Source organism: Dendropsophus ebraccatus, chromosome 10 (assembly GCF_027789765.1).
Source record: "Dendropsophus ebraccatus isolate aDenEbr1 chromosome 10, aDenEbr1.pat, whole genome shotgun sequence".
In the NCBI taxonomy this organism is placed as follows: Eukaryota; Metazoa; Chordata; class Amphibia; order Anura; family Hylidae; genus Dendropsophus; species Dendropsophus ebraccatus.
The window spans coordinates 11012013-11024912 of NC_091463.1; the positions used below are offsets into that span (position 1 = coordinate 11012013).

At 45.1% G+C, this 12900-nt stretch overlaps 2 protein-coding genes and 1 pseudogene across 2 annotated transcripts; all 3 read right to left on the bottom strand.

Moving 5' to 3' along the window:
• Positions 1 to 57: 57 nt before the first annotated feature.
• Positions 58 to 1059, bottom strand: LOC138765854 (olfactory receptor 1f45-like; annotated as a pseudogene).
• Positions 1060 to 3269: 2210 nt separating this feature from the next.
• On the bottom strand, positions 3270 to 8960 carry LOC138765856 (olfactory receptor 5A2-like). Its single transcript, XM_069942960.1, has 2 exons — positions 8943 to 8960; positions 3270 to 4223 (listed from the first exon to the last, which is right to left on the bottom strand). The coding sequence occupies exons 1-2, from the start codon at positions 8958 to 8960 to the stop codon at positions 3270 to 3272; spliced, it is 972 nt and encodes a 323-aa protein (XP_069799061.1).
• A 1311-nt stretch (positions 8961 to 10271) lies between these two features.
• Positions 10272 to 11213, bottom strand: LOC138765857 (olfactory receptor 5A2-like). Its single transcript, XM_069942961.1, has one exon. The coding sequence runs from the start codon at positions 11211 to 11213 to the stop codon at positions 10272 to 10274; it is 942 nt and encodes a 313-aa protein (XP_069799062.1).
• Positions 11214 to 12900: the final 1687 nt, after the last annotated feature.

Consider the following 12900-nt stretch of genomic DNA (forward strand, 5'->3'; position numbering starts at 1 on the left):
CGCTAATTTTGTATCTTGTCTGGAGCAGTCATTGAGCGTAACATGGAGCAGATAGAATTACGACTTCAGGGGTGGAATCACTATTAGAGGAAAGATCTTCCTCAGAGACTCCTTCACCTGCTTGTTCCTTAGGCTGTAAATAATAGAGTTGAGAAGAGGAGTAAGCTTGGAGTACACAAGACTTACTGCCTTGTTGTCTTCTACTGAATTGGAAGAGAATGGCTGGAAATATGAGAAAAAGACAGTACCAAAGAAGAGGCCTACAGAAGTTAGGTGAGAAGAACACGTTGAGAAAGTTTATCTTCCAGAGGATGAGCGCATTGCTAGGATGATACTGAGGATCCTACCATAGGAAACCACTATAAAAACAAAGGGACTCATCGTGACCAAAGATCCTTCTGTAAACACCAAAAGCTCGTAATTTTAAGTATCTGAGCAGGACAAGGCAAGCAAGGGGGGCAGGTCACAGAAGTGCTTGTGAATGTTATTTGGCCCACAGAAGTCCATGGAAGAAACAATACAAATGTGTAGAAGTGAATGTAAAGAGGTAAATATCCAACAGGACACGATAAGGGCTGTACATGTCTTCCTTTTCATGACGTAGAAGTAACGAAGAGGATTGCTGATGGCAACCAGTCTGTCATAAGCCATGACGGCCAGGACAAAGCACTCCATACTGGCAGTGCAGAACAGAAAGAACAGCTGGCTCATGCATCCTGTAAAGGAGATAGTCTTTTGTTCCCGAAGAAGATTGGCCAACATAAGCGGTGCTGTAACAATTGAAGCAAATGTCAACAAAGGAAAGGTTCCCAAGGAAAAAGTACATGGGCAAGTTCAGCCTCTGGTCATTGATGATGGCGATAATAATCAGCAAATTGGCCAGAAGAGCCAGCAGATACATAGAAAGGAAAACGGCAAAGAGCGCAATTTGATCTTAACCATAGGAAAGACCCAGAAGGAAAAACTCATTGACACTTGACACGTTAACATCTTCCATTAACTGCCCATCCATCAATGTTCTATATGTGGCAACCTACCTGTGCCAGTTGGCAGACACATATTTACGGATTGGGTACATAGTGGTGAGTCCAGAGGGCCAAATTTAATTTGGGGACAACAGGGAAACCTTTTCTCATCAAATGAACAAACAGTAATATCTTAATATCTGAAGTTTGACATAATGGGGCCTAAGAGTCATACAGTATTAGACTTAGAATTAGGTTTGCCCACAGTGCTAGGCTTATGGCGTGGTACGAGAGCATAGTCACATGAACATGCCCAATTAGTGGCCAGTACTGTCTGGCACAGTTGTAGAAGGCTGTTAACGTTAACAATCTGCTATCTAGGTGATGCCACTAGCCAGATGGTAATCAGTATCTGGATGGTTGGTCGCTGAGACTACATCCACAGTATGGAAAAGCCATGTCTACTGCATGTTCTCTGCCTTCATACAGTCCTAAAGAATCCTCCAAAAACACCCTCCGAAGAAATAACATTTTGATAAATTGCTACTCCATCACAGAGGTTGGCTCTTCTCACATATATCACTTGTTTAGTTGTGTTGAGTCACTTATGGATACTACAAGCTTCCAAACCTTTGAGGTGATGTCACTGAGATACCTGTATGACGCAGATGCTGTCAGCTGGAGGCGCTGTGTACCATGCACCTACATTTAAGTTGGACTTAAATGTAAAAAAGCAGTAAAGAAACCTGGACAGTTTCCTCGAGTCCACTCAAAACTAGCCTCAGGCATACCTATATCACCAGAATCTGTAAATCGGCTGTGTACATCTCCATTGTCGGATCGCCACAAGACCCGCTAATTATAGTGGCCTGATTGTGGCCAGCTAAAGTGTAAGTTTGGGCCACTTTCTTAGTGTATCCATGTTTTTTCCCTATAGTGCTGCAAAAAACGCTTTTCAGTCCGAGCCAAAACTCTTATACACTCGGAAAATTGTTCAAACGTAGTGATAAGCTGACTGCATGCTGACCATTAAAAGAAATAGGGCCCTATCCCATACACGGATAGGTTGGCAGCAGATTTTTGGCCCTTGAATCACAAACTATGGTGTGAACCTATCCTACCCACACACACACTTTCTTTTTGTTAGGACTGGAAGAGGAATGTTTTTGGTTTCAATCTTGTCTCACCTTGGCACAATTTATCTATAAATGATCATCTCTCAGTAGTGATGAGCAAATTTACAGTATTTAAGCAAATCCCTTCGTTAGCTTGGTAGTCGGCTTATCAACCGCCTGCCTTTTGAACTCTGACCCAGTTTTCTTAGAGGGTCAAATCTAAGTTTTTGTGCTTAAAACACATTGTATTAGAGTTTTTTTTAGATGAGAACTTCTCTTGTAGGTTATAAAGGTTGGAGATCTGCCTATTGGTTGGTCTGGTGGAATCAATATCGTTTGGTTGTTTGACTTTATCCAAAGATGACACATATGTAAAACTTTTTCTACATGGTCTGTAAATTGGGCAGAAATTCTATTGATCATTTGACTCTTTCATTGATTCAACTCCCAGTAACTAATCACTTACCTCCTGTTTGACAGACCAAGATAATAACCAACAAAACAACATAAATAGAAAAAAGCGCCTTTATATTCGAGCCCGCTTTACGGTAGAGAAGGAATCTGTGCTGCATTATATAGCGTTATACAGTCCCCGGTGTTAAATTAAGGAGGCAAAGTGCAATTTCTAGCCGATGTGTTTACAGTGTCTGCACATATGGCATACCGCAATACTATATGCTCTGTTAGTTCCTATAAGACGCATCAGCTGCAACCAGCCCAGAGCGTGTCAGTCATGGGGTAGTGCCTACAAATTCCAGAACAGCTCTTATGCTCCCATCAGATATATACAGTACACTGTGACTTCCATCCATACCACTATGTCCTCCATCCTTTGTTGAGCTTGGTAGTTCTAGCTACAGACCTAGAGAGAAAGAGAAATGGCTGCACCTCACACCCATGGTTCACACTAATGCCTCTCGGCTACATTTAAAAACCAACACCAGAATGTTGGTATATAATTTGATCAAACCTTATTGCCCCATGTACCGCGTGCAGGTCTCCGGGCTCACATGAGTTCTAGTTACGTGTATCAGTTCTAGGTACATTCACATTCGGGTTCCCGATTTTAGGAGAAACCTAAACCTAGAAAATATTAATTCTATACCATATTTTCTAGTTAAAATACATTTTTAATACAGTGATTAGATAAACTCCACCATTCCTAAGACATCCGGTTGCCATCTTGTGTTCATGGAATCCCCATTGCTTTTCTCATTGCCCGTTTTACCTCCCTGTTTCTCAGGCTGTAGATAACAGGGTTCAGCATGGGCGTCATGATGGTGTACATCACAGCCACTACTTTGACATCTTTGTCCATGGCGTAGGTAGAGGACGGCCAGATGTAGCTGAAGATCCCGCTGCCGTAATATAGAGACACTACCAAGAAGTGGGAGGCACAAGTAGAGAAGGTCTTTTGACGACCTTTGCTGGTGCTAATATTAGTAACTGCAGCAATGATCCGGCCATAAGTTACCAATATAAATATGAGGGGTCCCATCCCAGCAACTACAACCACTATCATGAAAAGTCCCTCTCCGACTTTTGTATCAGAGCAAGACAACTTGAAGAGTGGGGTGACATCACAGAAGAAATGGTCTACCTTGTTCGGACTACAGAAGTTAAGATGACTTACTGATACAACCTGGACAACTGAATTCAGGACACCACTGGCCCAGCAGGCGAGGACAGTCCTGATTCTCACTGCTCTACTCATAATAAGGGTGTAGTTGAGAGGGAAACAGATGGCCACATACCTATCATAAGCCATCACTGTAAGAATATAGCACTCCACCACCATGCATAGCTGAAAGAAGTAAAGTTGAGTGACACATCCTGCATAGGAAATTGACTTCTGGGCTGTGATCAAGATGTACAAGAGTTTGGGAACGGTGACAGAAGACAAAAAGATGTCGACCACAGCAAGGTTGGCCAAGAAGAAGTACATAGGCGTGTGGAGTCTCTGGTCAATGGAAATCACACTTAGAATCATAATGTTACCGATCACCGTGATGAGGTATATGGCAAGGAAGACAAGAAAGAGAAGGATCTGAGGATCTGGTGTTTCCGAAAGACCAACTATCAGAAAGATGGAAACCGCTGACTGGTTCCTCCAGTTAGTGTCTTCCATTGGAAATGAGTTGATCTAAAAGGTTAATAGATAAATATTAGGTAGATTTAAACCCTGAACCCAGGACTGCAAGTACGCAGCGCTACTCACGGAGCGTCTATGCTGCCCTCTAGAGTGAAAGTCATTTATACAGTGGTACTTTCCAGTTGACATTGGCCACAGCCCAAATCCTGCAGACATGTGAGGAGATACATGGCTCTACTGGTTTATAAACCTTAAAGGAAATCTGTCACTAGGTTTATGTTGTCTTCAATGAAGGCAGCATAAACTAGAGATAAAAATGCTGAACAGATCTGTGCATTACATAATTCTTACATCATTCTGTTCAGCCGTTCTCCTAATATGCAGGAGAATAGGATTCTTGCTGCACCCCTCCCCCCGCCCTCCAGCTGATGATTGACAGGTGACTGCCTATACACAGCATGGATAGATAACTGCCACCAGAGTTTTCTGCTGCTCATGAATATTCAGGACTACTGGGCTCATGCACATAATGGAGAGGACTCCAAATCAGCTGCACTGAGCAATGTAAGCGATCCATCATTCTGTTCAGCTTCTCTGTTGCTAGTTTATACTACCCTGAGATAGAACAGCATAAACCTGCTGACAGAGTCTCTTTAACCATCTAGGAAGACTCATTATTGGGTGTGAGGGAATTGTTGGTTGGAGGATGAAAGCCAATGGCCCCATTGCTCTTCAAGGCCCTGAATCGTGTACAGGTGGTCAAACGTGAGTGGTGGTCTTGTAGTTTAAGGGGATGTCTGGGTTTATAACATTGATGGCTTACTCTCAGGATCACCACACCTGGCGACCAGCCACTCAGTTGTACCCTGATGTTACTGGTAGCCCCTGGGCCATGTACTGTCTACCGGTGGTGTGGGTTACTGCAGCTCAATTACCATTTAAAACAGCACAGGTAGTGATCCACAATGCTTGTTGGTTTTCAGAGGTATACACTTAAAGTGGTACCCCAGTGAAAATCTCTTTCTTTCAAATCAACTGGTTTCAGAAAGTTATATAGATTTGTAATTTACTTCTACTTAAAAATCTCAAGTCTTCCAGTACTTATCAGCTACTTTGTGTTCTGAAGGAATTGGTGTATTCTTTCCAGTCTGACACAAGCTCTCTGCTGCCACCTCTGTCCATGTCAGGAACTGTCCAGAGCAGGAGAGGGTTTTCTATGGGGATTTGCTGCTGCTCTGGACAGTTCCTGACATGGACAGAGGTGGCAGCAGAGAGCTCTGTGTCAGACTGGAAAGAATCCACTACTTCCTGCAGGACATACAGCAGCTGATAGGTATGGGAAGACTGGAGATTTTTAAATAGAAGTAAATTACAAATCTAGATAACTTTCTGAAACCAGTTGTGTACTCCTTTAAATAGTTGCTCAGACTTTGTCCCTGAGTGAGCAACATGGTGATACACAGTATGTGGTGTAGGCGGCATCCACTGCCTCACACGTCAGGTGGGCTTTCCTCTCTCCCACCGCTGTCACATACAGACATGGAGCACTGATGTCTCTCTCGCTGGGTTGGAAACCTGCCCATTTTAAGGGGTCACAGAGAATTGCCCATAAAATGGTGGAACAGTATTAGGGTCCTATTACACGGAACAATAATCGGCCGAATCGGCCCTATCCGGCCGATTATCGTTCTGTGTAATAAACAGCGATCAGCCGATGATCGTTGTCATCGGCTGATCGTTGATATAGGTTCAGACCTATAATTGTCAGCCACCGACCGCGCACCGCTACGTGTAATAGTGGTGCGCGGCAGGCGACTAACGATTTGCAAAAGAATACATTACCTATCCATGGTCCAGGGCTCCTCCTGCTCCTCTTCTCCCCGGGTCCTGCGCGCTGCAGCTTCAGTGCGGTCTGTCTTAGCTGATGGCCAGCCGCGGCCAGTGATTGGCTGAGTGGCCTGTCAGCTAAGACAGACCGCTCTGAAGCTGCAGCGCGCAGGACCCGGGGAGAAGCAGACCACAAGAGGAGCCCTCGACCCGGCATAGGTAATGTATACCAGTTTAGCAAGGGCTGCAAGGACATCGGTAGCGATGTCCCTGCAGCCCTTGTTAAACGATTATCGGGCCGTGTAATAGGCCCCGTAAACGAGGGCCGATCTAGCCGATTGGCGCTCTTTTACATTTATTATTGGGCCCCTATCGGCCCGTCTAATAGTACCCTTACACACCAGTCACACAGTGGGCTCCATGTGATTACTCCTACTAGCTGCCTATGACTTTATAAGATCCAGGGACCAACTTCGCTGCTGCCCTGTTGCCGAACCACACAGATGTCACAGCAACAACATCCCAAGCACATGTAAATTATGTTTCAGAGGAAGGTCGTCCCATTAGGAGAGCCCCTTTAAAGTGAATGTACCATTAGGCCTGGGCTGAAGCACTGGAGGTGGAAACCCCCCCCCCATCCCTCTATGATACGGCTCCATTCATTCTCATAGAGCTGCGTCATAGAGGGGCGGGGGTTTCCTCCCACTGGGGGGGGTCGGCTCACCTCCAGTGCTTCAGCCCAGGCCTGAGGGTACATTCACTTTAAAGGCTTGTTTACTCCTATCCATAGCATGTTCCCACAATGTGAAAATCGAGCCATCGTATCGCATGTAAATGGATAAAAAAGGCCTGACATCTAATTTTATGACCAATTATATGTGGACACTAGGGGACTCTACCCGTTAACTTCAATGAGGGCAAAATATGGCTTCTGTGAGCTATAAAAGCTAAAAACAAAAACTGGCAAATACACCAGAGGGGGCAATTTACCAAGCTACCTTATAGTCAGAGTGTCAGTGTTGCCCATAGCAACCAATCACAGCTCAGCTTTCACTTTAAGGCCCCCTTCACACAGAGCAAGAACGGTGGAATTCCGTGGCGGAATGCCGCCAGCCTCTGTGTCATAATGACACTCTACCGGTGGCACGCGCGGTTCCTCTCCCCGCGCTGAAGAATGAACATGTTAATTCTTCAGCGCCAAGAGATGCAGAGCGCTAGCCTCCCATAGAGTGTCATTATGAGAGGGAGGCTGGTGGACGATTCCGCCACTGAATTCCACCGTTCTTGCTCTGTGTGAACGGGGCCTAAGGGTGCCTTTACACAACTCGCAGCAGAAATCTCGCTGTGAGTTTTGCTGTGAGATCCGCTATAAGCTAAGGTCCTGGCAGGCCCCTGTGACTACATTATGAGTATGTAATGCAGCCGCCCCCCTTAACCCCTTCATCGGCTCCCGCACTGTCTCTATACATTACCTGTCTCCTTGCTGCACGGGGCCCCGGGTTTCTGCTCTGCCGCCCAGCCAATCAGTGTGTTGCCCAGCCGCAGCCACTGATTGGCTGGGCGGCAGCGTATAGAGACAGCGCGGGAGCCGATGAAGGGGTTAAGGGGGCGGCGACATTACATACTCGCAGGGGCCTGCCAGGACCTTAGCTTATAGCGGACCTCGCTGCCAAACTCGCATCAGGATTTTGGCTGCGAGTCGTTACATGTGAAGGCACCCTAAGGGTAGCTTCACACACACCATATTGATGTGGATTTGCAGCAGATTTAAATAACTGAACACAGCCCTGCTGGCCCTCGTCACCGGCCGGGGAGGGGGATGCTTTCCTGACCTCAGCCCTTGTTTCCCTTACTACTTCTTTGGTTCCTGATTTTGTGCTGTGTTAGGAGAACTCAGGGCTGGGGTGATTTTTGGCAGAATGCTGCAGGTGGTGGTGAGGGGCGACCATGTTACTTCTTTCATCCTCCCCAACACTCTGCCAAAAGTCACCCAAGCCGCAGTTCTCCTTTAACCCCGACCTGTACAACGATCTCTGTTCTGTTTCCACTATAGCGTTACCGTGGTTCTCCGCAGTCGCCTAGGACTGTTTGAGGCAAGTAGGCCGGTCAGCTGGGTGGGACCAGGCTAGGGCTCGCTACCTATGTCCTTGCCCTGTCCCTTCATTATAGTACTATAGTCCTGACAGTGACACAAAGTATCTAACTATAAATGGAGCAATAAATCTTCTTCCATAGTGGGAACATACAGCGCCATGATTCAGGAGTATCGCAGAGCTCTATAGCAGCGATCAACAAATCAGGTGTCTACATCCTCTAGAAACTACTGTAAAATTAAGCCATTTAAGATGTTCAGAAATTCATGAAAAAATCACAACAGAAATGAAAAGAATAATTTTCTTCTGCTTTCAAAATGTTTTATCCTAAAAAAAAAAAAAAAAAAAAAAAAAAGCAGGAAGGATAAGGTTACATACCCCACATGGTAGCCACCATAAAATGTATAAATCCCTTTCCAAACTATAGTAATAAGGATAAAGGCCGTATTACACGGCAGGATAATGAGGGGGAAGCGAGCGCCGATCTGTCAGGTCAGTGCTCGCTTCCCCTGCTTACTGTCTATGCTATTATGCAACAAGCGGGGGGCAGCTGCCCATTGAATTTGGTGGCAGCCTGCTGCTGCAGCCCCTCTTCTACAAAGCATGAGCAGCAGACTGTCGCTGACATGAAAGACCACAATCGGCAATCATGGTGCACGTCTTATTACATCAAATTCGTTTTTTTTTTAATGTACACAAAAATGTGGTTGAATACGTTTTTGTGTATGTTAAAGAAAGACGCGCTTTGATCCTTTATTTATAATGGAAGTCAATGAGAAAACCGCTCTAAACGGATGCACACAAATGCACCAGTTTTTCTTGCAAAAACGTAGTGTGAACCGCGCCTTACCTTCCTCCTCTGCGCCATTCCCATGCACTTAATCGCTTACTCCGTGGTCTGGTTACACTGTTTGGAGCACGGCCCCCCATAGCACCGATCTGCAGGCCTGGCATGAGCACAGGGCTTACACGGGCAAGTGCCAGGGTCCACAGCATCTCTAGGGGCCCAGAGAGGGAGAGGGGCCTGGTTTTCTGATGTTTTCTGATGCCCGCTCACTGAAGTGCATGGGAATGGGAAGAGGGAGAAGACTGATCTGTAAGTGCTGTGTGTCAGTGTCTAAGTGTGTGATTGTGTGTGTCAGTCAGTGTCTGTGTCAATCTGTGTCAGTCACTCAGTGTCAGCCAGTCAGTGTCTATGTCAAACGTGTGTTTGTGTATGTTGGGGGGGGGGGGGGGGAGGTTAGGGCTCCTGTGATTACTGACAGCTTCAGCATGATGGGAGTTGTAGTTTTGCAGCTGAACCATCCGGTGATATAAAGCTGCAGAAATGTTATTGTGAATCCACAGAGGTCTGTAAAAATCATTCTATATACCTGTATACACATCATACCCTCTGTAGTGTCAGGATATATTCGGATGATTATTATTACATTGCTAAATAGAAGAAGTTAATTATTAACTAGTTAAGAATAGTAAAAAAAAGTATAAAAATCTATTTCTCAGAGTAGAGAAGACAATAATTTTCTATCGGAAAAGAAGATGTTTTTAGGGTTTTAGAGATTGTTAACATTTTCCAGAATGATAGGCTAGACGGAACAATTCAGATTCAGTAGATAACGTACATTGTATGACTAGAAGGTAAGTGCCCCCCCATCCCTGGCATTGATGTGCTGTACCTGGTATCATCTTCCAGTCTGTCCTCCCCTGTTCTGTCCTCTCTGCTCTGATATAAACCCTACAGAGAGATCCCCTTGTGACTCTGTCTCCTCTGAAACTGAGAAACTTTCTAAAAGTTTGTGCTTGCAAAACAATCTAAAACCATAAAAAGTATAAAGAATTAAAAATATGATATTCTGTGTCCTATGTCTATGACTTATCGATCCTTAACTTGGAGATGTTACCAATAACAGTCAACCAGATCCAGTCTACTGGCACACCATGGATACCGTGACTTAAAGAGTACATTTATTTTATGGCTGTGAATTGAAATCTGCTCTCAAAGTTCTTGTCCCACCATTAAGACTCATCCCCTATCTACAGAATTAGTGTATGATCAAGGGTGGTCCGACAAGGGGAACAGGGTCTCATACATGCCTACCGCCATACACATACATGTTACAGAATCTTTTATTGAATGACAGTAGGTGACTATTCATGGACGGCTGTAGATATTAGAGGCCTAGTTCATTTCTTTGCTCCCCAGAATCTTTTTCATTGCTCGTTTTACCTCCCTGTTTCTCAGGCTGTAAATAATGGGGTTCAGCATGGGCGTCATGATGGTGTAGAGCACAGCCACCACCTTAACATCTTTGCTCATGGCGTAGGTAGAGGACGGCCAGATGTAGCTGAAGATCCCGCTGCCGTAATACAGACCCACCACTGTGAAGTGAGAAGCACAAGTAGAGAAGGTCTTTCGACGACCTTTACTGGTGCTGATCTTGGTGACTGCAGCAATGATCCGGCCATAGGTGACCAAGATGAAAGTCAATGGCCCCATCCCAGCAAGCACGACCACTAATAAAAATATGGCTTCACTGAGCCTTATGTCAGAGCAAGACAACTTAAAGAGAGGAGTAACGTCACAGAAGAAATGGTCAACTTTATTAGGACCACAAAAATCAAGACAGGAGACTGAAATGGCCTGGGCCACAGAGTTTACTAGACCACAAACCCAACAAAAAACGACCATCTTGAACCTCACCTCCCGACTCATGATGAGGGTGTAGTTGAGCGGAAAGCAGATGGCCACATATCTATCATAAGACATGACGGCAAGAAGGTAACATTCTGCCACCACGAAGAACTGGAATAACGATAGTTGGGTGACACAGTCTGAGAAAGTGACGGCTTTTCGCGCTGTGACCAGGATGAACAGAAGCTTAGGGACAGTGATGGATGAGAAAATGATGTCAATGATGGAAAGGTTGGCTAAGAAGAAGTACATGGGGGTGTGCAGCCGATGGTCGAAGGTGATGACACTGAAAATGACAATGTTTCCCACAACTGTGATGAGGTAGATGCCAAGGAAGATGAGGAAAAGCAGAACCTGAGGTTCTTCAGCATCACTTAAACCCACGACCAGAAATACGGACACAGACGACTGGTTTCCGGCTTCTGCCATGAGATTCCTGGAAATCTGAGCAAAAAGTTCAAGAAGTCACAAACATTCTCAAGAGTGCAAACAAATTCCATTAAAAATCTCAGCAAAAGTTCTTCCCCAAATTGTTATAAACCCCTCAGCTTTCCAAGGGTAACGGCCCATGTGTGCCAGATGGGGGAGTATGGGGCATCTGGGTAGAATGTCACATACAAGCTGGGTAAATCCTGGAGACAAGTGGTCACCAAACCTTTACATAAAAACTGGTGAAAAGGATGGAAGCTTGGAAGCTTTTTGACTCTGAATTTTTTTTTAGTTGTGTTTTATTGGGTGAATATTAAGTGGAGCCTGGTCATACAATCTTTTTTATGTTTGGTATTCAGATTTTCACTTTTTTTTTATTCCTGGAAGGTTGTTCTGCAGGAGTAACCCCCTTAGAGGAGTGATGCCCCTTTGCTGCATCCCCACACTGAATTAGTATCCTGTGAAATAGTAGAATTAATACCTACCCAATGGGGGATATAGGAGACCATTATGTAGGCCTCCTCAAGCCTATGCAGTGATGCCAGCAGCCACGGTAACATCACCCCATCGCACCGGCCTGTGCTGGAGTCCGTCCAGGTTCTTTATGATTACAGGCCAGTATATACCCACAGCTCACAAGACTCCTGTGCGGGCCCATAGTAGAGGATAGTGTATAGTTCTCAGGCTGGGGAGATGCGACTGTAGTGTTCAGGACCCCCCCCCCCCCCCCATAACCTCTACTTTATGTCCCATATCTTCAGTGCTGAGACCCCCAAGAGGCATTTACATGATATCTTCCCAGCCAAAAAGCTAATAAAAAAATAGCTGAAAATACAAAGTACTAACAGGAACACATAGAGAATGAATTATCCCTTAACCTCCCCCCCCCCCCCCCAAAAAAAATAAAAATAAAAAAAAATACACACACACATATGACGAATCTAACTTGCTGATAGCCCCCTATAGCACTGGGGACGCTGAGGAGGAAGGTATGTGTCTTCCCTTCCTCCTCGGCGTAGATCCTGCACTGTTAGTTGGGGTACAGTCAACTCCGGAGCACTGCTAGGAGCACTGCTGCATCATCCGGCCCCCCTACTTCCATTGACTATCATTAGAAGGGTCGGGCCGGGTGACGCGGCAGTGCTCCCAACACTGCTCCGGAGCTGGTTTTACTCTAACAGTGCAGGACCGGCGCCGAGGAGGAGGGGAAGACACATACCTTCCTCCTCAGCGCCCCGTATGCTATAGGGGGCTATCAGCAGGGTAGATTCATCTAACCTGCTGATAGCTCCCCTTTAAAATAAATAAAGAAAAGAGGTTGTGCCACAAAGCATTAAAGAGCAATCAATGACATTTTTTTGCAGTTAAAATGCTACAATAAATGCCAGAAAAAAAAACCATAAGTAATATCCAAAAAAAGCTGCTACTAAAAACAATTATTCTTATTAGAGATCCAGCTTTTCCAGGCACCTGGAGCAGAGGGGCACTGACTGCAAAGCTAACAAAGCTCTCCGCTTCGTAATACTGTAAATTTATTCATTTGCTCTAATAATAATAATAATAATAATAATAATAACAACAATGATGTATATATATGAGAAGGAGGCAGAGGAGATACTGGAAAGTCACAGATGTCAGGGCACAGTCCGCAAAAAAACAACAAAAACACACACACACAAAAAAAAGC